This window comes from Sminthopsis crassicaudata, chromosome 6, assembly GCF_048593235.1.
Source record: "Sminthopsis crassicaudata isolate SCR6 chromosome 6, ASM4859323v1, whole genome shotgun sequence".
NCBI classification, from domain to species: domain Eukaryota; kingdom Metazoa; phylum Chordata; class Mammalia; order Dasyuromorphia; family Dasyuridae; genus Sminthopsis; species Sminthopsis crassicaudata.
Window position 1 is genome coordinate 158951576 of NC_133622.1, and position 27261 is coordinate 158978836.

Sequence of the window (27261 nt, forward strand, 5' to 3'; positions counted from 1 at the left end):
CAATAAATCATAATTTCATGACCCCTACACTCAGTTGTATGATCCTATATGGGGCTGCAACCACCATTTGAGAAGTTCTGGTATCCAGCAGAAGAGATACTGGGAGGGATAGATTGATTTTAAATAAGTATTAGTCACCTACTATTATCAATACACAAATTAAACATAAAGGACAATATGAAAAAAGACATTATCTGTATCCAGACATAAAACTGACAAATAGAAGTATTGAATAATTTTATATAAATATACCTATATGTTTCTAAAGTTAGCCATCTCTAGGTTGGGGACAGGTAGAGAGAAGAATAAAAGGGAAAAAAAGGAAATAAATTTACATGATAGCTTTATTAAATATTTTAAAGGAATAGCAAATTGTACATAATGGAAATTCACAGTTTTATGTACAAACATCTTTTTATTATACTATGTTATAGAAATGCCGTTTTATTCTATAAATAAAAAAGAAAAAGAAAAATAACAAACTAAAAATATTTATGAATATATCAGAGTTAAAGAATTAGGAGTCAGGTTTTGGCCTACTTAACCTAAAACACGACTATATTTGTTTAGACAAATACAGTAATGCATACAAAAGGGTGTATTTGGGGATGGGGAAGTTTGATGTAAATAAAGGCAGTGAAATATGTAGAAATATTTCCAAAAAAGTGAATAAAAGAATGTCTGAATAATTATTTAAATTCTATTATATGCACACATTCTATTAAAGAGGCACCTAGTCTTAGTTAACCTAAGAAGTAATATGAATGGGATTCAAGTCTCGATGGTGACATATACTGGGTGAATGGTCCTGAACCTCTTAGTGCATCAAACAACTCCCTATCTATAAGTTCCAATTAATCAATAAGCATATAAGAGCTTGTTATTTGCTATGTACCAAGCAATGAGCTAAAAATTGGGCATAAAAATTAAATTCAGAAATGGTTCCTGCTCTCGTTCAATCACATGGTGAGCTCCTCAAGGGAAAGGATTGTTTTTGCCTTTCCTTGCATACACAAAGCTCAGTCCAGCACCTGACACATAAGAGGTACTTAATATTTACTGACTGACTGATTCAAGGAAATTATAAAAGGGAAATTACACAGACACGGTCACACATATATGAATCTTCCTGATGGAGTGACAAGAAAGCAACCTTAGAGGGGAAAGAACTAGAAATTAGCAGTTAAGTGTGGGTGAGAAGGTTTCCTGCAAAAGATGGTATTTGAGTTGAGTCTTGAAGGAAACCATGATGCTAAAAGACAGAAGTGAAGAAAGAGGCCTTTTAGGCAGTGAGGAGCTGATTGATTTTTGTAAAAGGAATTTTTTTCATTAGGACTTCCCTATGAAATCACAGATCTAGCAGGAAAAAAATTGTGCTTATTTCAAACATCAATATTTGCTCTATTCTTATTCTAACAGCCTCCTTCACTCAATAAACTCTACTGGCTCCCTATTACCTTTAGGATAAAATAGAAACTCTGTTTTGCTTTTAAAGTTCTTCTAAACTTAATCCCATCCTATTTTCCAGTTTTGTTATGCATTATTTCCCTTTCCATCTGCTTTGGAATCAGTCAAATTGATCTTCTGTCTGTGCCTCACACAGAGTACTTCATCCATGACCTATCTTTGAGTCTTTAATTTCTTTCCTCAATATTTGGAATATATTTTCTTTTTTCACCTCTTCCTCTTAGAATCCCTTACTTACTTAAAGATATAGTTTAAGATAAAAATTTTAAAAACAAATGTTAAAAACTATTTTTAACATGCAGTTGGGAAAAAATAAAATACCAAATAAATAAAGTTTTAAAAGATACAGTTCAAGAGCCACTTCTTAAATGTAGGTTTTGCTAATCCTAATCCCTCAAATGCTAATGTCTTCCTTTATTAAATATATTTTATTTCCTTGATATTTGAGGTATATGTGTATATATAGATATATAGATAGATATAGATAAATATATATATATGTATATACACACATATATATATAAATATATATACATAATATACATACACATGTGTATGTTGTCTCCAAGATAAAATGAATTTGTGAATCTGCAACATTTCTCCTCATAATGGTGTTTGGCCTCCTTCAAGATTGAGGCACATTTATTATTCTTGCTATGATTACAGTTAACATTGAACCTTTTTTGAGGTTACCAGTACTGTCAGAAATGAGCTAATATAAAAAGAAGACTCCATATTTACCTACCTCACAATTTTGCCTGTCCCTTTTGTGGCAGAACTAGAATGGGAAATATTCAATCTGAGAATAAATAAATATCCATAAATATTCAACTAATCTCCTTTCTATGCTTTTAACTCTAGGTGCCTATTTTCATCTAGAATCAACTTAAAATGGTTTGCAATGTGGAGGAAAAACAGTGGGATGGATAATCCAAAATAAGAGCTTATCTAAATGATAAGATGTTCTTCCTTCCTTCTTTCCTCTCTCCCTTTTTTTCTTCCTTCCTCCATCCTTCTTGCATTTCCTTCTTTCTACCTTTCTTCTCCTCCTTCTTTCTTTCCTTCCTACTATTCTTTATTCCTCCCTTCTCTTTCTCTTCTTATTGAGAGAAATAATTATTTCTCTCTTTACTCAGGACCAAGGTTTTCCCCCATTTCTATTTTCCTATCCAGAAATCAACCAGTGTGGGAAATCTTGAGCACACACTTGCCCAGGCTAAAAATCTAATCAAATTTAGTAAAAGAAATTCCAAGTTTAGGTTAAGAGTACATTCCTGATCACTGTGTTTACTCAGAGAAATCTGGGAAAAGGTGGATTCTCTCTTTTGTCAGACAGATGCTATGGAAATTGTTAAGTTTCTTTTACCAAGATTTGGATAATCTAAGCCACATACCTCAAGACCTTCCCTGGAATATAACCTAGCCCCTCCTTTGTAATATGAGGGGTCTCTGCATTTAAGAATGCTATTGATCTATTTTTTATTAATAAACATGCTAACTTTATTAATAAAATCATTACATTTCCCAAAAACTGTCTCCCAAACTTTAGATGTCACACTATTATCCAGGTCAGCAGTGCAAGGACTACTCATCAATCCAACCTCACTACTGCTCAACATGGAAGCTTTAAACTACTCAGTTTTCAAGCTGGGTCTGTTCATTCTTCTTAGTAAGCTTACTGGACCATTATTTCCAAGAGCCCACCTTACTGATGCTGAATTTAGTGAGAACATCTGATTTGCTTTGTACCCCGCAGCTCAGAACTCCCAAACTCAAGGGACTTGTGAGCTTCAGCCTACCTGGTAGCTAAAATTCTAGGCATGTACCTGTTTAATTTAACTGCTGAAATATGCTTGATTTCACCTAATGTTAAATCGGTTTGCATTCACAGGATATACACCGTCTGTGGTAGGAGGAGGAGACGACTATCGGGAGTGTGCTGAGTGGCAGCAGAAATATGGATCAGTTGAAAAATTAGCCTCAATTAATCCACAGACTCAATAATTAAGAGTTGACTGTACTTTCAGGTCTCATTTTTAATATTCTCAGAAATTAATAATTCCTATCAGAGCATGTTTCATGATAAAATGATAAATAAAATATTCATTCTAATAGATGGAGACAGCAGCTGGGGCAGCTGTGTCTATGATAGATTCAGTTTCTATTGGACTTCACAGCTATGTAATTGTGCTAGGAACTTTCCTGTCACATCAGAGAATTACCCATAATTATGTGATAAAGTGAAAATGTCTGTAACGGAAGCATATTTCCTGAGCAGTTACAAGGAGATGGCGGCAGTCGGATGAAACTGCCTTGTACTTAGGCAATATCTATCATCCCAAGAAACTGAGAGGCTGCTCTTTGAGAGGTGAGATTGAGAGGAAGGAAGGGAAGAGGAAGCAGGGGATAAAAATAACAATTCTATGCCGAATCACCTGGGCTTGTCTTTGCTGTGCACAAAGCGTACTCTCTTCTCTGTCAGGTCTTCCCAGTTAAAATGGTCAGTTGCCCCCAGAGGGACCTCTTTTCCATTCACCAGGAGCACCAACTGGCCATTAGTAGGGATGCTGGCAACATGGAATAGAAGCTCTGTGCCTCTGCCTTCTACAGCATGGACATTCAGCAAGGAGAAATCCAGGGGCTTCACCGAGCCGATCCCCAGGGCAAGGGAAGCATTCGTCTTAAGTAGGTGTGTAGAGGTGCTGCCTAGAAAACAACACAAAACTAGCAAGGTCAGACACAGATGTTCCCCGATTCTTGGTCATATAATCTAGGCTTGGATATTTATATAAAACTACTTTGTATGAAAATCCAGGTGAACATGATGGGAAGGGCTAGACCTGACATCAAGAAAGAGAGGAATTTGAATTATATCTCAGGTATATGAGAACTCACTTAATCTCTCTGGATCCCAGTTTCCTTATCTATTTATGACTTCTAATGGTCAAGCCTTCAAATCTATGTCCCTTCTTTTAGCCTTTAAAATCTATGCCCCAAGTCACCTGTACATAAATCTCATTTTTTTTGTAGTTGTTGCTGGGGGGGGGGGTAATCAGGGTTAAGTGATTTGTCCAGAGTCACATAGCTAGTGAATGTCAAGTGCTTGAGGCTAGGTGGCCAGGGCTCTATCCCTTGTGCCACCTAACTGCACCCATTCATTGATTCTTAACCTAAGATCAATGAATATTAAAAAAAAATGTAATTATATTGCAGTTTTCTTTTAATAGTATGTTCTTTATTTGGTGCTCTTAAAAACATTCTGAGAAGAAGTCCAGGGATTTCATCAGACTTGCCAAAGGAGTCCATGACAAAATAGTATATGATTCTCTGCATTAAGATTAAAAGGCAAGAGAAGTATTTGATTGCAATCAAAAACAGATTTTTCTAAAACCTTTTTTTTTGATGTAAGGATATATGAATAGCAATTTATTTATTCTTATAATAATAATAATAATAATAAATCTTATTTATTCACTTCTTGGATTTGATTTCTGATATCATATTTGTTTCTGAACCCAGATTCAGAAAACCTAAAATTCTGTTCATCACTAGGAAAGAAATATCCCTGTTAGGGATTCTGTAATACAGGGATGCAATATCCCTATCTCAAAGTATAATACTTGGAATTAAATGGCTAGGGCTCCCTCCTACACCTAAATCACAAAGGACAGCTTTGGAATGCTGAATTTTACTGTGAACTATTATATTGTAAATCTACTCTAGAGTACCAGGTACAGAGTTGGTACTTAAAAAATGCTTATTAATTGATGGGAATGTAATTAACTTTCACAGGATGATTTCTCCACTATATGCCAAGAAGAGTAAGCTCAATTACTATGCGATTTATATAAATAGAAGAGCATTTTAGCCACGAATGATAAAAATTAACGACAATAACAAAATAACTTCAGAGATTTGCTCACTTTAAAATGCTTTGTATTCAAGTGTCAATTTTAATTTAAATGAAGTCTTTCTTGATAATGTAAATCATTTATTCATGCATTTGGAGAGACTACTCTCTAGTTGCTTTGGAGCACTGATAATGGAAAGGAGGTTAACTTCTCAGTCTGTTTCAGAAATGTGCACATAATAGATATTCATTCATACCACATCTGCCTATATTCTGTTCTCCATGTAGATACAATCATATCTCAATTGATGGTTCTATATATTGACACTTTGGAGTGTTGTAAATGGGTTATTATTTTCTCCATTAAAAAAAGTTTATGGTATTCTGGCTCAGCTATCATGCTTTGCCAAATCCGCGAGAAGCCCTTTGTTCCTAAGCAACTCAAGATGTCCACACAAAAGTGGGAATACTGTAAGTGATAGCTCTTTAACAAATGGAGCCTTTCCTGCTGACTACACAGCCTGCCCATTGAGAAAGTGTAGGTGAATTCCCAAGACTGTCAGATGAGAATCCCTCAGCGGGCACTCACCATGACACGTTCCATTCTGGAGGTGGCCAGAGAAGCCAGGAGCACAGCTGGAAACACAAAGCCCATTCTTGAGAGACATGCCATGATCACAGAGATGGCACTGTTCCTCATGGCTACACTCCAAACACCCAGGGGGACAGGCTGTCAGGAATAGGAAAAATGAAGGCAGCCTCATTAGTCTTGTCAGAGGTTCCCCCAAATCTCCAGCCAACAGAAAAAACAAAAAACAAAAACAAAAAAAAAACTTCATAGCCAACATGAAATAAGCTCTGATCACAGAAAAGTCAATCAAATCAGGAATCAAAAAAGATGGAATTTCATAGCCCATGATATATTCAGCATTCATACAACAAGCATTTGCTGCAATTTACCAATTTTAATTGTGCTAGACACATCCAACAAAGGGAAACAACATTTGGATAAGATATGAGTCCTGCCCTCATGCTGTGTGTCTAGCACACAGAAGAACAAAATGAACAATACTGTACAATAAATATAAGTATTTTATAATATATTGTATTATATGTTATAATTATAAATCATATATTAAATTATCAGTGCTTATATATATGCATATTATATGTTTATATATTTAAACATATGTATGATTTCCATTAAATCTTCATTATTTGTAGACTATATTTGCTAATTTGTCTATGTGCTAAATTTTATCAATGCTTGCCATGATTTTATGGTCATTCATGGACATGTGCCAGGCAGCAAAAAATTTGGGTCACTCGAAATACATGTTCCTAACTGAAGGTTAAAAAAAAAAAAAAGGTGATGGATGCTGTACTTTGTTGTTTTAGTTTTTATACTATAACCAAGAGTCCTTATTAGTCTATTTAGTGTCACGTTCTTCAATTTTTGTGCTTTTTGTTAGTGACTGGATTGCGGGGATAGTCCCCAAGTATCTGAAGTCTAGTTTTCCTGATTACAAAAAAATTAAGATGTCTTACAAAGAAAAAAAAGTGTATTAAATAATTTGTTTTCAATCATGACTTACAGTGCTGTTGACCATGAGTTCAATGTTAATGAGTAAACATGGTATTGAATATACGAAATGACAAAAATAATACGGAAAATGACGAGGTAATTTGCAAGTATGTATATGAGACCAGATAAAATGATAATGTATGATTATGATATGATATAAATGATAAAGTAAATTAGAGACTCACAGGAACGTAACCCTGTATTTCCCCTAGAAGCAAATAATTCAGTATTTAGTATTTGCTAATTCAGTGTTCTGAGCAACTTCATACCCCCTAACTATTATAAGTGATAAGAATTTATTGTATATGCGAACATATATAGATATAAATTTATATATATATACATATATATATATATATATAATTAGAAAAGAGAATTAGTGAACTGGGAAGTACAAGGGGGAAAGTTGTTATCAACTTTGGGAAATCAGAGAAAGCTATTGAAAAAATGTAGGTGAATTCTCAAGACTGTCAGAGATAGCATGGAGGAGATAATATTTGGGTTGAACTTTGAAGGATAAGTAGGAAAAATATTCTAAGTTATATTTTTGTTCACTGGATATCTTTTCAGATATCTATTTAAATAACTATTGTAGTGAACCATTTGGTTAAAGAAAAACTTTTGGGGATTGAGGGAGTAAGGTTGTAAAGCAAAAATCACCCCTAATTTATAAATTCTGATTTTGATGCAGAGAGGCTTATCTAAATTTAGCTGCATAAGAATTTCACATTTCTAGTTGCTATATTTAAATGTCCAAAAGATGATATGCTTTGGTGTCCTTGGCCCTTCTTCCCTATCACTTTTCCATCTCAACATTGCCCTCTCAATAGAGAACTTAGTGTAATCTTTCTTTTTCATTAAATGTTCCTTTGGAGTTATTCTTCCTAAAGACCTTTAAGGGCAGAAATGATTTATATAAAAGAGTTAATTTTTGACTTGAATTTTTATCAATTATCTAGTCTAGTAATTAACAAATTACTATCAACTGCTTTAGATGATTCCTCATGATTGGAATTCCTGTATCACAAAAGATAGTGGTTCCCTGGAAATCAGCACACCTAATACAGATGTTCTCCCCCTCCCTCAGAACTTTTTTTTTTTCCCCACTGAGGCTGGGGTTAAGTGACTTGCCCAGGGTTACACAGCTAGGAAGTGTTAAGTATCTGAGACCAGATTTGAACTCCTGACTTCAGGGCTGGTGCTCTATCCACTGCACCACCTAGCTGACCCTCAGAACTTTTGCTTTCTCAGACAAACCTTACCTATGCATCTCTGTGTCCTGGTGTCTACATAATGTCTCTTGCCACATTTCTGAGTACATTGGGCTTCAAGGAGGAGAAATGGTTCTTCACAGTGAGTACACTCATGGGGACCCAGACACTCAAGACAATGATCACCACAGCCTAAAAAATAAAGTCAAAAGAAACAACAATTGGAAGAGTTAAAATCTATTTTTAAAAATGGGTCATATTATTAATTCCCAAAAGAAAGAATCAACATATAGCAATTTCTATTGATCCACATCTCTATTTTTATATGTCTACAAAATCTTTGCAAGAATAACCTGATTTGAGACTGTTAGAGAGAGGCTTTCATAAATTATATTCTCATATGCAGAACCCAATATTTAATATAAAAATATTGATTGATTAAATTAAAATTATACCCTAAATATTCTGCTCCAACAAGGTATGCCCTATATATGTATAAGATATGATCTATAACTATTATATATAATTTAACATGTAATCATATGTATTAGTATATAAGTATATATAATAGAATATAAAATAAAAGATAACTTTGATTGCTCTTATCATTATTATTTAATTATATAAAATATAAATTATTTATAATATATTACATATTATTTAATATCAATTATATTATATATAAAATAATAACATTAATTAAATATTATTATTAATGTACCCAAATGGAAAGATCTAGAGTGAGGGGTAACCTCGGACTGTTTAGATACTACACCGATATACATGCCATGTCAGGAAATCAGGAAATCAGAAAAACACTCATCCCTTCCCCAGAAGCTTAGATATCCCCCCAGTAGAAGATTTATGTGGGAATATGAAAAAGAAGATACAAAGTATGCATGAAGGGAGTCAAGTATTACACTTTAGAAGTAGATACATCTGTCTACATTTTCAAAGTATCTACTACATACTTTGTGCTCATATTTAAGGAATATATAAAGACAGATATGTTGCCTAACCTCAAAGAGTTTGATATGTAATTTTTAAATAGATTACTGGAGAACTAGATCCTAGAAGTTTCGAGCTGATGATCATATCAAGTCTTAACTAAAATTGTGATAGACACACATCTGACTTACCTGTGTCATCATTTCACTGACACATAAATTTTCACTAACTCCTCCTATAAACAGGTATACTCTTAGGGAACCTGGTCTCAAGGTTTTCTTTTATACCCCTTCCTGCAAGTGGCATTTTCTGAGCAATGCGATATATATGAAAGCCACCACTATTAGTGGATATTGGTATTCTTAATCTGCTATCTTTACTTAAGAAAAAAGGGAGAAAAAATAAAATAAAAAATAAGCAAAACAACAACGACAAAAAGAACAAAAGGAGAGAAGATAAAATTAGAAGTGGCTGGAGAGCAAAAGGTAAATGTGAAGGCAAGCAGAAATAACAGTTAAGGACCTGCTCTGCCACAAGCTCTTGAATATTTAGTAATACAGCAGAACAGTATTTGAACAGTGAAAGCAACATGATAATGAAAAAAAAATTTCAAAAGACTTTAGAATTCTGATCAATGAAATGATAAACCACTGTTCCAGAAGACTGAAGGTGACTCATGTTACTTGTCTCCTGCAGAGAGGTGATAGACTTAAATGTAGTAAGAATAATAATTGTAGAAATAAGTATAGAAGAATTGCACATGTTTAACATATATTAGATTACTTGCCATCTAAGGGAAGGGGTGGGGAGGAAATTTGGAACACAAGGTTTTACAAGGGTCAATGTTGAAAATTTATCCATGTATGTATTTTGAAAATAAAATGCTTATTAAACTTTTTTTTATTAAAAAAGTTTTTGTTAAAAACAAAAAAAAATGTTTAATGTAACATGAAAAAATGGGAATTTTCTTCCCTGGACTATGTGCATCCTTGTCATCAGTATTTTCTTTTTTCTTTCTTTTTTTTTTTAAATTGTTCAATATGTGGAGGGAGTAATGAAATGGAAAATTAATAAATGCTCATTGTTTCTCAGTCAATAAACATTTATTAAGGACTAACTATATGCCAAACACTGAGATAAGTGCTGATCTCAAAAGAAAGGGAAAAGACAGTTTCTACCCTCAATCACACTCAAATTTGGAAAGACTTTGCTCTTTTGATAATATCTGAGGTCTGTGGGAGGACAATCATAATGGTTAAAATGTAGAAGCCAGGGTTAAGTAAACAGAGACTTACTCTTGCAATGGTCCGCATCCCTGTAAAAGGAAAGCGAACACTGCTCCACACAGATGCTATTCTGAAGTACATAGCCATCCATGCACTGCAGGCAGTCTGTGCTCAGTGGACCCTGGCACGAATTGCAGCTCCAGTCACATTCTGGGGGAAAAAAAAGACAAATCCAAGCATGATTAGCTGCAATTCCTGTAGACGGGGAGCAAGAGTGTTTAAGACAATAAATGTTTATTGACTGAGAAACTGATTTTTCAATGTTTCAGCTTTCAGTGCACCTTATTCTTACTATAAGCTCTAATACAAGCATACACTTAATTACAGCCCCTATTCTCACACAAACGTTTTGTTGTTCTTACTTTTCCAAGAAATTTACCTGGGATGTCAACAACAAAAAATATGGTTTCTATTGCTTTGGGAATCTTTAGCATTTAATAAAGATTGGATATTAGCTACTTTTTGGAAGAGAAGAGATCATGTAGAATTTATCTTCACATAAAGACATATTCACAAGATGTGACAAATCCATCACTTTAAGCAGCAAAATTCATTATTCCAAACTGACTCCATGAGTGTCCACTATGTGCGTAGCACTGGGCTGGGCACTATGGGACATGCAAACAAACAAACAAAAACCCCACTGGATTTGGAGAGGATTTCAGCATGAATCCAATTTCATTTCTTTGTCTGTAGAATGAAGAAATTATATTAGATGTGTTCTGTCCTAGTGCCTCTTTTCTTATACTCTCTTGGTAATTTTACCAATGGTTTGCTTATCATTTCTACACAAATGCTTCAAATTTATATGTTAATCCCTAGCCTTGTTCCTGAGCTTCAGTCTCATACAAACAATTGCCTACTGGGCATTTCAAACTGGACACCATAGAGACAATGCATGTCCAAAATAGAATTCATCTCCCTCCACTGTGAACTTTCTTCTGATCCAAACTTCCCCATTTTCCCCACATTTCTTAGTCTCCCAGTTCCATGACTTTGTCATTATCTCTGATACCTAATCATCTCAACTCAGACCTCTCTCTCAAAGACCTTTTTTTTCATTTTTCTTCAGTGGCTCAATTGTGTCTGAGTCTTTGTGACCTCATGAATCATAATTTCTATGGAGTTTTCTTAGTGAAGATACTGGAGTGGTTTGCCATTTACTTCTCCAGCATTTTAATTATTTTGAATTTATTCTGTATACACTTTTACACGCACTTCTCTTCTCCACTCTCACATAAATTCCTTTAGAAATTACTTATTTCAGAGCCTAGCAAAATGTTTGGCACATAGAAGGTGTGTAATAAATGCTTGCTGATTGATCACTCAAACTCCAAATCCCAATATCACATAATATATGGCCTCTGTAACCTGAGTTTATTTTTTACAGTGAGTGATGAGAAGGCAAGACATCCACAAAACAGCTAATAAATAATTACAGGTAATGGAAAAGAAAGTACTTATCCTCAGCCTTGTCCAGCCCTTATTCCAAATAGTGCAAATCAACCATTATCTACCTTTCCTTTTGTCCAGAATCCAATATTTCTAAGTCTCCAAGAAGCCAGTAACCATGCAAGACTGTACTTGTGCTCCAAAGAAGATTTAGAATGTTAATCTCATTCATTTATTTGGTTAATCTAGACCTAAGGGCCATAGCAGAGGTAGGAAAGTACAGGATTTAACCAGTAAATCAGACCCTTTAACAAATTTTTCAGGTCAGCTACAAAATTATTTACAAGGAAAAAGATTTGCATTCATCTCGGCTGTTCAGCCAGCAGTGGAGAGGAAGGAAATGGAAAAGCTGCTCTTGATTGAAGGACAACAGACCTCCTAAGTTGATAATGAAAGTATCCAAGAGGTAGAATTATCACACATTTGTGAATTTTTAAAGTATCCCACATTTTCCCACCTGCTTAATACCAAAACTCCAGCTCTTCTCCTAGAATAGAGGGTGAGGGGGAAGAGAGAAATGAAGAAATAAAGGAACCTTTCAGAAGCAAGCTCAGAAGAGTAAAATACTGATGGAATACACATTGCTACTCATTCCTTTTTCCCTTCATTCCTTCTAAAAGGCAGCACAAAATTATAGAATTTGTGGAGATAACTGGGGCAAATGGATAAAAACAGAAAACTTTTTTTTTGATGGCACAAGATCTCTCAGTACTGCCAGTGCTTTTCAAAAACATGGAGGCACAAGAAACTAGGCCTATTATGAGAAGCTCAGCCTTGGAGGGGAAGTAGTAAGCGCCTATTTACATCACTTGCATATAGACACACACGTCAAAAAGACCTTTGTTAGTGATGAATGTATGAATTTATTTTTCTTGGATGTACTTATTATAAGGCTGTGATTTTTTTTATGAGAGAAAAGAGTGGAAAGGGAAGAAAGATAATAATAGAGATTCAAAATGAAGAAAAAAGTAAAATAATATCAATGAAATATTAAAAAATACAAAGGAGAAAGCAAAAGAAAGATCAAAGGGGATAAAGATAAATTGGACTGTTTGACACCATTATGTTAAATATACAATTTTTTTCAAACTCTATGTAACAGATATTCACCATTTCAAGTGGAGTCTGCTTTTTCTGCTCTTCTCTGTATATGAAAATGATCATACTTATTCACATTTGTCAAGTTAATAATTTTTAAAAAGAAAATTTAGGGAGAAAAAAAAACCTTTGGTTACCTTTGCACGTCTTGGTAGACAGGTCGAGGTAGTATTGCTGTGCACAGCTCTCATACTGACATTCTCCAAAGAGAAGGACCTTACTTGGGTCCCTGCAAGAGGTACATCTTGATGGAGAATCACAACTCCAGCACTGGGCATTGCATGCTGAGCAGACAGAGGGGAAGACCAAATGATTACAACCCAAAATATCAAATACTAGTGTACTTGTACAATAGGGTTAAGGTGCTATCCCTAAAGATACGGGGGGAAAAAGCACGCTGGAATTTTTGTCATTATTTTCATTCATAATATTCCCTTAGGAGAGACAAAGAAGAGACATCCCAGAAAAAGCACTGGGATTAGAATCACAAACATGGTGACAAGGCTCAGGTGCATCAACTATAGACCCTGGTTTTCCATAAGTCTCATTTTCCTCACCTGTCAAATGGGCTTCAGTGATACAAGATGATAGTATCCCTTGGATAAAAAGTACATGAGAATTCAGTCCAGGATAGATGACCAACTCTCAAGAGAGAAATTTGGAAGACATAAAAGAAAACAACTACAAAAAAGAAGAAAAATTGGGCAATATTTGGATAAACCAATGAGGATGTACCAATAACTCAACAATCAATTAATTTAATATAAATATATAGGCTCTCAACAATGAGATGATTTATAGGCTCAACAGTGAGATGATTTAGGCCGTTTACGATGGTCTTGTGATGAAGAAAGCCATCTGCACCAGAGAGAAGGCAGTGAGAACTGAATGTGGACCATGACATAGTATTTTCACTCTTTTTGTTGTTGTTTGTTTGCATTTTGTTTTTTTTCTCATTTTTTTCCTTTTTAATCTGAATTTTCTTGTGCAGCATGATTTTTGTAGAAATATTTATAGAATTGCACATGTTTAACATATATTGGAACACTTACCATCTAGGGAAGAGGGTGGGAAGAAAGGATGGAAAAAATTAGAACAAAGGTTTTGTAAGGGTAAATATTGAAAATTAACCATGTATATATGTTTAATTAAAACTTTTTATTTTCAAAAATTAAAAAGGAAACTATATATATATATATATATATATATGTATATATATATATATATATACATAGCACTAAAGCTGAAAGAAAGATCAGATAAAGAAAGATCAATTTAAGAGTGTGACATAGGCCTATAAAGGTAATGTCCAGGGTGCTAAAGTTAAAAAAAAAAAATGAAGGTGATTACAAAAGCTAAGGATGACAACCACAAAAAGTTTAGTTTAATTTGGTTTTTAACTATATTAAGGGAAAGAAAAGGTTCAAAAACTGGGCAGGAACAATGCTCAAGGATAACTGAACAACACAGATAAGATAAGACAATTAAATTCTATTTTGTTTCTGTTTTGCCTGCCAACAAGAATGACCTTCACACTCAAAATAACAAAACTAAAATAGCCAATAAGGAATTGATAGCCAAGATAAATAAGGAGACAGTATGAGAGCATCTAATTGTCTTTGATGAATTCAAGAACCCTGACCCAAATAAACAGGATTTTTGGATACCAAAATGGAAGGTGTGATAATATTTGTATTAACTGGCAAACCATAGAAAACAGAAGAGGTACAGTAGGTCTGTAAAAAAGCAAACACTGTTTCAATGTTCAAAAAAAGGTTAGAGATTGTTGATAGGCATCTAGAGAAAAAAAGAAATGATTACAAGAATCCAGCATGGCTTCATCCAGACCAGGTTATATCAGGCTAGTGTTACTTCCTTTTTTTAACAGGATTACTAGGTTTTAGAGAATTCTGAAATTATAGCAAAGCATTTGATAAAGTAATCAAATATTTTTGTGGAAAAGAGGGAGGAGAGGAGAGAGGAAGAGGAGAGGAAAAAGAGGAAGGAAAGGAAGAGAGAGAGAGGAAGAGAAAGACAGAGACAGAGACAGACTATGCAATAAAAACTAATAAATGAATTCAGAATTGACTGAATAATTGGACTTATGGAATCATCAATGGCTGGATGACAACAAGAGGTCTCCTTAAGGGAACATCCCAAGTAACTCTCCTTGGTCCTTTTTAATCAGTAGTATACTCATCAAATGTGCAGATGGCAAAAAGCTTAGAAGTAATAGTAACACTGGATTACCAAAATCAAGATCCAAAAGAATTTTGATGGGATTAGAGCACTTGGCTCAATAATAAGATGAAATGCAATAGGGATGAATGTACCACCTTATACTTGAGGTCAAAAAATCAACTTTTAATGCTACATTAAAACAAAAAAGCTACATTAAAACAGAAATAAGGAAGTGACAATCCCACTTTATCTGGAATTATGTGTATAGGTCTTGACACCACAATTAATAAGTTGAAGTATATTGGAAGGAAAAATTAGATCTTTGAGTTTATGCCATAAAAAGAGCTATTAAAAGAATGGGGATGGTTAGAAATGGAGAATAGAAGATTTAAGGGAAGGAAAGAATAATAAGGAGCAAAAAAAATTTATTCAAGACTTTGAAAAGCTATTAGATGACTTGAGAGTTGGAAACTGTTATGTTTGGTGCCGGGGGGTGGGGGTGGGGGGGTGGGGGCAGAAACAAAAGCTATGAGTAATAGATGAAAATAAATAAATTTGGACGTAATATCAGGAGAAACTTTCCACCAATAAGAGCTATTAAGAACTATACACAAAACTCCAAAGTTAGACTGATAAAGTAGGACTATCATCTTCTTATTCCTGAAAACTTTGTCTTTTTTAATGTAGCTCAAAGTCTCATTAGGTTTTGGGTTTTGTGAATTTTTGGCTGTCATATTATATACAGATCATGCACATTCAGCTTTCAGTCCATTTTATCTTGTACATTGAAAGTTGATTCTTTGACCTCAAGTATAAGGCAGCACACATTGAGAGGTGGTCAGTTCTCCTTCATGGGAGATCTTCAAATGGAAACTGGATATTCACCTGATGGTTATATTACAGTATGGATTCTTTTGCAGTATATATTGAAATAGAGTTTTCCTAAAATATGTTACAGTAGAAGAATTCTGAAGAACAATTGGAATTAAAGATGAAATAATGGAAATACAGCTAGGGTACTGACCAGTGAGAATAATGAATAAGGTATCCACATAATTTGAATTTGCACCGCATATTTTCTTTCTGCTAACCAGTTACCATATTTTATATAATCATGTTTTGAGTAATGCAAATTTTAATGATGCAACAGCTATTCCAGAGGGATTCATTACTCAAACTAATAGGGACTAACTGTATATGATAAAAATAAAAAGATAGTCTGATCATAAGGTGAGAGTGAGTGCTGACTAGTGGACAGCCTGAATTTCCCACTGATATCCTATTAATAGCAAGAGAAATCATGCAAGGCCTCCAGTATTTTGGATGAATATCATTATAGTGAAATTAAAAAACAGTATATGGGAAAGTGTAACCCAGAATAAATAGACATGGATGAGTTAATGCTGACATTATTGTTCAGTTGTATCTATCTTCATGATATCATTTGGGATTTTCTTGGTAGAAATACTAGAATAGTTTGCCATTCGCTTCTCCAGCTCATTTTACAGATAAGGAGACTGAGGCAGGCAAGGTTAAATGACTTGCACAAGGTCACACAGGTAGGAAGTGTCTGAAGCTGGATTTGAACATAGGAAGATGAGTTTTTTAGATACTCTTATACTGTCTCCTTACTTATCTTGGCTATCAACTCTTTATTGGCCATTTATTTTTGTTATTTTGAGTGTGAAGGTCATTCTTGTTGGCAGGCATATATATTTCCAGGTCTTGCACTTTACTGGGCCACCTGATGCCAATATTACTGAAGGGAAACTAAATGACATCAAGTTTAAATACTGGAGTATATTTGGAGATGACCAATTGATAAATTAGTGTCTAGATGAATTTAGATGAGACTAAGGGCTCTGAAAATAATATTAGAGAAGGAATGGCTGAAGTAAGAGTAAGGGGGAAAAGGATATGTCCTTAAATGCTTAGAAGGATTTCACAAAAGATTGGATTTATTCTGTGGTACTCTTTATGATAAATTGTGTAAAAGATAAATTGAAGAAGGGGAGGAATACTTCATGAGGATTGTAATCTCCATTACTGGAGATCACAGGATCATCAATCTAGAGAAAGAATGGATTTAAGGGTCACTGAGTCCAACTCCCACATTTTATAGACAAATGAGGTTTTGAGAACAAAATATCCAAAGTCAGACAGCAACCTGAATATGAACTGAACCTGGATCCTCAGAGTAAGAAACTAGAGTTTTTCCCAATGCATCTTTATGCCTTTCAGCAAAGGCTAGATAACGGCCTGTCAGGAGTGCTTTAGCAAGGCTCTTTTACCAGATGGAAACTTGGGCCGGATGCCTTCTGGGGCCCAGAGCTCTGAAACACAGTCTTAGATTCACTTGTTTCTTAGTTCTCATCACAACCATAATCAATAATTTTAGAAAGCATTACATTAGTGTTGAATTCCTAAAGACAGAGTAAAGCAGTAGACTACTCTTAAAAAATCACCATCAAAAGAATCTCAAAGGGAGGCAGACTCTCAGTTCTCATGTCCTTCAATATAGGAGATAGAAGTACCCCTCAGAGATATCAGGGATGAGTGATATCCCTCTACATGATAATGAATCTATTAAATTGGCTCAGACTGCAATCGTCTCTACATGTCAGAGTTACAAAATGGAATTATAGATTATCAGTATAGCATGCACACAGACACACACACACTCCAATTTCCCAAACCACAGCCAGACTTTCCCATCCCCTAAGAAAATGACAATTTTTAGCAAAGGACCCAAGATGGAAGATTATTCCACCAAAAATTCATAACTCTACTTAGACATATACACTCCAATTTCCCATTCCACAACCAGACTTTTCCATCCCCTAAGAAAATGACACTTAATTTTTAGCAAAGGACCCAAGATGGAAGATTATTCCATCTAAAATGCATAGCCCTATTTAGAATACACCATACTTTCCCATTCCCTAAGAAAATGACACTTAATTTTTAGGAAAGGACTCAAGATGGAAGATTATCCCATCTAAAATGCATAGCCCTACTTATGTGATAGTACTTCAAACATACTTGACTTGTGCAGAGGTCACATTGAACATAAAAAGAAGCTTCCCAGAGGAGAATGACTTTAATATAGTTCATTTTTATCATCCACTCTACAGCAGGAGCTCTATCTTTTTCCTTTCCATTTTTTGTTCCCACAATACCACTACTGGGAAGACATACATCCCCATTACTATTTCTCTGCTAAGGCATCTTTGTTTATGTGTTGAACATTCATGTACATTCATCTTTGTTTTTATAGAATCTAAGAGTTCCCCAGACTACTAGAGATAATCAAACAATATGTGTTCCCGACCAGATTCTAGGAAATGGCCCAAATAATAGCACTCTAGCTCAGAGGTCAAAGATGAACAAAATCAGAGTCATCCTCAACTTTTCTAATTTCCCAATCATGCTTGTTGTAATTATTTAGTAAAGAAAAAATGCAATAGCTTTAAAAAAACAAACAAACCAAATAGTACCTTGGTTGAAATAAGATAACTAAAACACTTATTAGCAGTGATTTCTTGTCTTCTACCTTTACTCGGGTGCAAAACTCACACATGTTAAGGAGAACTATATTACCTTTTCCAAGTTATTGCTTTTATCTTTTGTAAAATTATATTTCATTTATACTTTATTTTAAAAATTATAATTTATAAATATATGATATTTCACAACATATGTGTATGCAAATAAAATGTAAATTTACATTGTTTATTCATAAAATTAACTCTGCTGTGCTCTCCTCATCTCGTGTCCTTTTCATCATGAAGGTGAGTGGTCTGGCTTACTAAAATCTATACCAGTTTCTGGTGGCCCTTCCAATCTGGAGAGCCATCAAGTACAAGTGCAATAAGATAAATATGTAATAATTATTGGGGAATCAACCTCGGTTTGAAGAGGCTCACATCCCAGGATGCATCCTTTGTCTATAGAAATTCTTAAAAAAACATCTTCCTAGTCATAGAAGGGATGCAATCAGCGGTGGCAAAGGGAATACCTACCATTAATAAGATCAAAGATTCCTGACTTAATAGAGCAAGTATAAAGTTAAGGAGGAAGTTGGACATAGGAGAGTTGACAATATCAAAGGAAGGTTGTTGATTAAAGAGAAATAAATCCAAGTTCTAGAGCCATCCCCTACCACCATACAATGTACCAAATGAGAAGGAAAGCAGAGAGCAGATTAGTGTAAAACATACGTTGGCAGGTGTTGTTTTCATCAAGATAGTGCCCTGGGAAACAGGTGCTAGTACACAAGCCATTGTGAGACAGGACAAGGTCAGCTTCACATGATGAACAGGAGAAGGGGCCGTGGCCATGGCAAGTTTTGCAGGATGAGTGACACCCTGAAGAAAAAAAAAAAAAGAAATATTTGAGATCAAACTTTCCAAAGATCAAGCCCAGGTGACCCCAAAAGCATAACGCTTCCCTTCTTTTCTCCATTGATGGATACAGAGAGAGGCTCATATTTCCAGAAGATACCTCTGGCACCTTTGCAGGTATCTCCAGCTTTGGGGTTCAGTAGCTACTTACTTTTACAAGCTCCATCCTCTGCATAGTATCCAGTGGGACAACTAGAAACACAGTGGTCCCCTAGCAGCAAGTACCGGGCATTCTGACACCTGAGGCAGATGCTGCCAGTGTTGTGGAGGTCGGCTACACATTGTTGACATAGAGGATGGCAGTCTGGGAAGCAAAAATAATAATAATATTTAATTAATATAATTATATTAATTATAATACAATGGTTATAATATATTATATATAAATCATATATAAACATAATATAATAAAACAAATTAATATAAAATAAATAATATTTAATTAATATAAAATATATACAATATATGAATATATAATATATATACATGAAGTATAAATATAACACTTGATAATGATGTAATATAGTAATATAATAATATAAAAATTAAATGATGATGATGATAATGATGATTATATGTAATCATGTTACATAGAAGTCTCAGATGGTCCTGTGGACACAGTTTGGATCAAGGCAGCCTGGTATAATGGAAAAGGTATATATAGGATTTGGAACACCTGATTCAGAAAACCTTACTTACTGCTTATGTGAACTCAAGCAGGTCAGTTTACCTCTGCCTACCTGTAAAATGATGGACAAGATGAAAGGGTAGGAGACTATGCATCTTTATTACCATGGGCACTGTGCTAAGCAATATAACAAAGACTATCATTAATAGCAGAACCTCACAGATTTAGAGAGCACTCACCATCACTCTGTAGAATGATGCTGACCTCTCCTTCATAAAGACTCTAAAATTCTATCCTTCCCAAAGGGCCAAGAAGCTCATAATCTGAAGTCTTTGGATTTACATGTTTGGTTAACTTCAGTAAATAGAAAATTAATTAATTTATTAAGTAGAAAAAGGCGAGAAAACACCTTCTTTGCAGATGCAGAGCCCTAGGGATATGGAAAACTTCATATATCATCATATTTCAGCAAGTTTTGCTGAGTCGATCTTTTAAATTTTTCTTTTCTTTTTTTTTTTTTTGTTTGTTACAAGAGATGGGTAAAGGATGGGGAATATTTTGGAAATGAAAAGTGGTGAAAAACTAGGAGATATAAATAAACATTTTTTTAAACAGAAGCAAAATCTCATGACACTAAATACCATTTTAAAAAGCATTAGTGTAGGAAAGCTTTTTCTATGTTCTACTAGGCAGGGTCCCCTATCCCATCACAATAATAATGTCCTATCGATCTGATTATAATTAATTCTATGGACAAAGAAAGACCTCTGTACAGCAAGAGCCATTCTATTCCTTGCCCACACAAGTTATTTTCTATAATGGAAAAAATAATCATTGTAGTCTGTTTTTATTGTAGCTGGGGCTCTCTGTACTTCTATCTTGTCTTAAAGTTGTGATTACCTGCAACTCATCTCAGACTTGCATATGACAAACACCTCAACTTGGGAACAGAAACCACTTAAACTCAGAAAACATTCATCCAAACAAGATCAGTGAGGTCCAAGTGCCAGGAAAAGGGGGATTCTCGGTGTTTCTTTTTTTCTTCTTTCCTTTGTGGACTCAAAACACTGATGTACAATTCAATTAACAGAACCTCATCTTTAATTCTTTCATCATCTCTAGTTCTCAAAGACTGAGAATATAATTTCTAACAATACTCTCATTGTTTTAAAATTCCATTGCAACAAGACATTTCCTAAGACTCTTAGGTGACTGTAATGGGATTTTACTTAATCAAACATATATCCTGCTTTCCTCATTCCTGAGCCACAAAAAAACATTATCTCAATAACTGATCCCCTTTCCTTCTGAAGGATTCGAAATTCCTTTTCCCACAGGAGAGAAGTTTCCAGATTTTCCTGTCAATCCAGAAGGAGATTTAATAGTGTCCATCTCAGAAGCATTAAGACAGATTCATAAACTTGTTTTTCAACAGCATTAAAAAACTAATGACTCTTGGCCTTCCTCTGAACTTGGAGAGTTTAAGAAGATTTTACAAGTAGTCTTTTGTCAGCCTCTAGGAACAATGAAGGATATCCTGTGAATCACATTAATCCTCATTACAGTAATTCAGCAAATTATAAGGGGAAATAATAATGAGGCTACCTTCCATCTGGCAGATTGTCAATTTAAAAAAAAAAGTCAAAACAAAACAAAAGATTTTGCTTTTCTCTGCTTATTTCTTTTTATGGAAGTGCAGAAGTGCACTTGTCAGAAGTACAAATGCAAGGTGCCCATATGCAAGCCAATTACACTATTTATATAACAGTTCATGAAATTAAAGAGGCCAGTGTTTCATGCCTTTAAATTGTGAATGAATATGGAGTCCTGAAAAGACTTCTGTTTTGAGGATTTGGGAATAATTATTCTTAATATACTCTGTCTCCTGTTCCCTCAGGACATGCCCTTCTAGTTAAGAAGTAGCTCAGAAGGTATTAGAACCTATCAGTACCTAATTGGTACTTTTTTCCATAATATAATCAGGAGAATTGAATAAATTCTCTAAAATGAATAAAAAAGGTGGGGAGGGCTTTCTGGAAAGAAAATGGACAACTAGGAAATATCCTGAGTTGTCCAGTCTGGATACAGCTATTATCCTCCATTTATAGAGGTAATGTTTCACATTAATAAATATACCATAGAGATATTATGTAATTTTAAATTATAGACAGATAATGGCAGAGAGCTGCCTAAAACCAGTGAGATCAGAATTAAGCAGACCAAAATCTTAAGACCCCATTCTCCTATAATTCTGTGATTTTCTATGCATGCCTTCAAGGAAAGCATGACACACAGATGATAATAAGTAGGGGGACTTATTGAAGAGATTATCAATTGAGCAATACAGAGTCCCACAAAAGTCCCAAACTATTCCATAGCAGCTGCTTCAGGAAAACATTTAGTCCCCTTATGTACAGAATATCCCAAATACCTTATTCCACACATCATGTTCTTATCCAACCACTATTTACCCATTCTTTGAAATTAGAAAATATATCATTTTCTACTCTTATTCTCTGAGCATATTCAAAGAAAAAGGAAAAATATCACTATTCATTTACCAACCCATTCATTCAAACCTAAGCTTCCCAATGTCATAGTATATGATAAGTTTTCAAATAAAAAATAGCTAGTTAAATGTAAAGCAAAACATGCTCTAATGTCCCCAGCTTCCATTGATGGAGAGGTTTCCAATTAGTACAACTCTTATTTTTAGTGATTACAGCTTTTTGTTGAGTAATTTAGGTGGGATGGAATGAAGCAAGAAAAGGAATGAGCAAAATCAAAAGTGGATGTGTTTAGCAGGGGGGTCTATCCACTAGAGAAAATGAGATGAAAGATAGAGAAGTATATTATGAAAGATCTGGACAATCTCTCCTGAAGGATAGATACAGTTTGGGATCTGGTTTGGGTGAAGTACTACATAGAGCTTTGGAGAACTGATGTCATACCACACAGGTGGGTAAACTTCACAGGCCTGGATAGTGATAGGAACTAGGAGAAGCTCGCTAATTCTTTGTTGATTCAGGTATATTAGGGTAGAATTTTTGGTCCTCAACTTCTAAAGGAGCTGGACTAAATGCATGGGGAGAGAAAGAACAGCAATGAGAAAACTCCCTTCTTCTATCTTTGTCCTATAGCAGTTAAGCTAGGTTTTGCTTCACTTAAAAAAAGTAAATGCCTAAAACTAGAACAATAGTTTTTTTTTTTTTCCATAGGGATGGACACAAAAATCAAACTGTCTTTGAACATCTCATTCTTCTCATTACATCTCAACTTGAGTAACAATGTGAAACAGTCAAAATCAAGATAAAGGGTGTTTGGGATTTGTTCTTGGGTCCTTTACATCGAGAGAGAGAGGAGAGAGGAGAGGAACAGAGAAACATAGAGGAACAAACCGGCAGAAAGACAGAGAGAGAGACATAGAGGGACAGACAGAAAGAGACAGGGGAACAGAGAAAGACAGTCTGAGATAGAGACAGAAAGAGAGACAATGACAGAAAGAAAGAAAGACAGAGACAAGGAGAGAGGGAGAGAAGAACAGATAGAGACACAGAGAGGTAGACAGACAGAATGGGGGGGGGAGGGAAAGAGAGACAAGGAGGGAGAGCAAGTGAGAGAGAGAGAGAATGAGGGGGGGGGGGTTCCTGTTTCTAATGTTTAGGAAATTTAAAAGCTGCTTAGTTCAGGGACCAGACTGACATTTAGGTTATAAATTTAAACCCCAAACCTAAATTTGCCTAAGGTACAAGAGGTAAGTGCCCTTTGTTTAAGAAAAATTACTCTGGTAGTAGTACATAGGATGGATTGAAGTGGAAAGAAATGGAAAGACTTATTAGGATGTCATTGCAATATTTCAGGTGAGGTGATGAGGGCTTGAACTAAAGCTTGGTGAGTAGAGAGAAGAACATTGGATGAGAAAAGTGGGAATGTAGAAATGGCAAGATTTGGCAACTGATTGGCTATGCAGGATAAGGAGTTATGTACAATGTGAAGCTAATACAGCTGAGAGACTGGAAAGATAGTGGTTCCTCCAAAAAGTGAAGTGAGGAAGAAGAAAGGCTTTAGGATGGGAGGGATGAATTTAATTCAGACATATTGAATTTGTTCTGGTTTAAAATGTCCAACAGAGAAGATTGAAACTCATGTAAGACTGATTAAATCTATCTCTATTTGTAGGCCAATAGCTTTGGTTATTTCAGCTGAATGGATCTAAAAGAATTCTCCATGTCTAATCAAATATTATTTACACTATTTAATAATAGTCAAGTGATCAGAAAAATCCAATGGAAATTCAACATCCATTTATTTCTAGGTTATGCTACAAAGTATTGCAATAATCAGTAAAAGCTTAAACATAGATACCAGAAAACATAATGAAGGAATGACTAACTTATCAACTATGCCCACAACTCACAATCCTATGCTTTACTATAGCCAGGAAGTGACTCTGGCTTCTCAGAGGCTTTGCTAGAAGGATTCGGGCTTTGAGATTAGCCCCCATGATAAAAATTTTTGTTATATAAATTCACAAAAAGATCAACTAAAGAGGTGTGAACTATGGAAAGAAGGGAAGGAAGGAGGGAAGAAGGGGGAGAAGGAGGAAAAGAAAAAAAAATACGCAACTGTACAAATGATCTCAAAAGCTGAGTGAATGATCTCCAGATTTCTAATTCATTAAATAGATTCTATATATTTAGAAAAATATATTTTGCATTTTAAGTGAAATTATATGTGTTTGCCCCAATGTTTAAGAGGGAAAATTTTTAAAAAGAGAATGCATTTTAAGAGACCATAATAGATTATCTTGGAAAGGGAAAGATTTGTAGCTCTGCTAAGTAAATAGGTCCACTGACTAACAGGCAGCATGAATTAGCACTATAAACAAATAAATGCATAAACAAACAAATGAGGGAATCATGAATTATATCAAAAGATCTAGCTGAAATACACCTCTTGCTTGTAAGCAAGCCAACAATTCTATTTATTTTCCCAAATACACAAAATGTGAGTACCTGACAACAGTTTAAATAGGATAAAAATTACTTAACAGCAGCAATATCTAACGATCTATGATACTGTAGCTGACAAGGAAATGGTTTGTGGTCACACTGAAATCACAGTTCCTTCTTTGAATCTCCAAGGCTGACTTCAAAGATCAGTATGGATGGATAAGAGCTTGTTTTGGTCCAAACTCTTTTTTCTAAGCTTATGATACCAAATCAAGAAATCTCAAAGATATTAGTGTAAAGTGTAATGAGAAAGCCTTGGATGCTTGTATTTAAGGGGTAATAATTCCTTAACTGACAAATGATGATCTGCTTAGGCAAAACTACATCATAATGTATTTTATTGATGGTGTGCTAGTAAATTAAGCTCCTAAAGCAATCAAATTGAATGTTTCCAGGCTATTAAGGCAGTTTATAAAAGACTATTGGTTCTCTTCAAAGCATCTCTATCAGGTCCCTTTGGTAGAATGTAAACTCCTTGAGGAGTTATTGTGTGGTCTGATTAAAGATACTATAGTGATGAAAGTATTATATATTAAAAAAAAAACACTAAGTGAATAAAATCAAAATATCAGATCCAATATCTTTTTTACAAAGGTGTTGTAATTCTGTATTTCCCTATAAAAAAAACTGAATACTGGAAGAGGGATGCAATTGGTGGTATGATGGATAGATTGTTGTACCTGGAGGTCTCCTCCAATTACAAATTCAGTGTCAGTCACTTCCTAGCTGGTGACACTGGGTAAATCACTTAACTTCCATTTACCTGTCTCAGTTTCCTCAAAAATAAAATTAGAATAATAGTACCAAACTCCCAGAGTCATTATGAGACTCAAAGGAGATTGTATTTGTAATGTACTTAGCGCAATACCTGGCATGTAGTGAACATTTAATAAATGTTTGCTCCTTTCTTGGTTGACTGCTAGTTTGGGATTCCTGCTTGATGGATTTTCATACCCTCAGCTGTGTTTGTTTCATTCTTCAAAAATATTCTTGTCCCAATTTATCATCTTTTTTGTGTTTTTTTGAATCCACATCACTTGGTACATAGTAGATACTTAGTAAAAACCTATTAACAGAATGTCCATATAATACATAATCTGCACAGGGTGTAAAGTTGGTATAGTAATTACCAGCCAATTTGGTACTATGTGCCAGTGTGCTGCAAATATCTCATGGATCACAGAACTAGGAAATGGGCATCATGGGCAGGCTGCCACCATCATAGCCATTTCTGCCCATGAATCCTGTTCTCTTCTCCCATTTCTCCATAAATCTGAAGCCCAACTCAGGATTTCACCATGGGTACACACTACAGCCAGTCACGGTCAATAAGTATTTATTAAGTGCCTACCACGGGCTATCACTTTTGCAAAAGTCCATGTTTTCTCAGTAATTTACTGCATTCTGTAGGTTTGTCCCAACACACTAAGAAATCTACATGCATGCTGCAGAAAGGCTGACTTCGAAATCCTGTCATCCTGAGAGCACATTCAGCAGTTTCTTCTTTGCATGAAAATGCTATTAGGAAGCAGCTTGGCTTAGAGTTATAATTTAAGCATAAAAGATTTTTGGACCACAAAGGAGATCTTGTTCCATTCTTATATTATAGATGAGGAAATGGAGAACCAGAGTCCAATGACTCCCATGGTGTTCTGGGAAGAAGCAGAACCAAGACTGACAGCCAGGGCCTCTGACTCCAATCCAGGTACCAGGTCACTTTCTAGTTATAGGCCTTTGGGCATACTGATTAAACTTTCTAAAGCTTGGTTTCCTTATCTACAAAATACTCCCACTTTCTTATCTACAATATACTCCCACTGCTTCCTTCCTTGGGATTATTGCAAATGCACTTCTTTAAAGATACTAAAGTCAGATATAAATGTAGACTTTCTGTTGTTATTGTTCAGAACTGCGATGTCTCAGTGAAGGGGACTCTGGTATGGAAGCTCCTTCATCAATGTCAACCGGTAACCTGTCCACAAATGACTGGGTATCTCCAGATCATGGATTTGAAATTAGAAGTGTCCTTAAGCAGAAACAGGGCTAAAGCTAGTTAAAAAAGGCTGATGAGAGCCAATTATTCTGTTTTTCAAAGTGAATATTTACACCTCAGAAATCAACAGATTTAAGCTCAAGGTTT

At 34.9% G+C, this 27261-nt stretch overlaps 1 protein-coding gene across 1 annotated transcript in view; it reads right to left on the reverse strand.

Moving 5' to 3' along the window:
- The window catches only part of FRAS1 (Fraser extracellular matrix complex subunit 1), a 488324-nt gene that overhangs the window by 182925 nt on the left and 278138 nt on the right, over positions 1–27261 (reverse strand). Inside the window, exons 20-26 of the mRNA XM_074276760.1 lie at positions 19633–19785; positions 19299–19445; positions 13035–13181; positions 10357–10497; positions 8165–8305; positions 5907–6047; positions 3903–4173 (exon numbers count right to left, since the gene is read on the reverse strand). Coding sequence (XP_074132861.1) covers positions 3903–4173; positions 5907–6047; positions 8165–8305; positions 10357–10497; positions 13035–13181; positions 19299–19445; positions 19633–19785 — 1141 coding nt within the window. The remainder of the gene's footprint in view (positions 1–3902; positions 4174–5906; positions 6048–8164; positions 8306–10356; positions 10498–13034; positions 13182–19298; positions 19446–19632; positions 19786–27261) is intronic.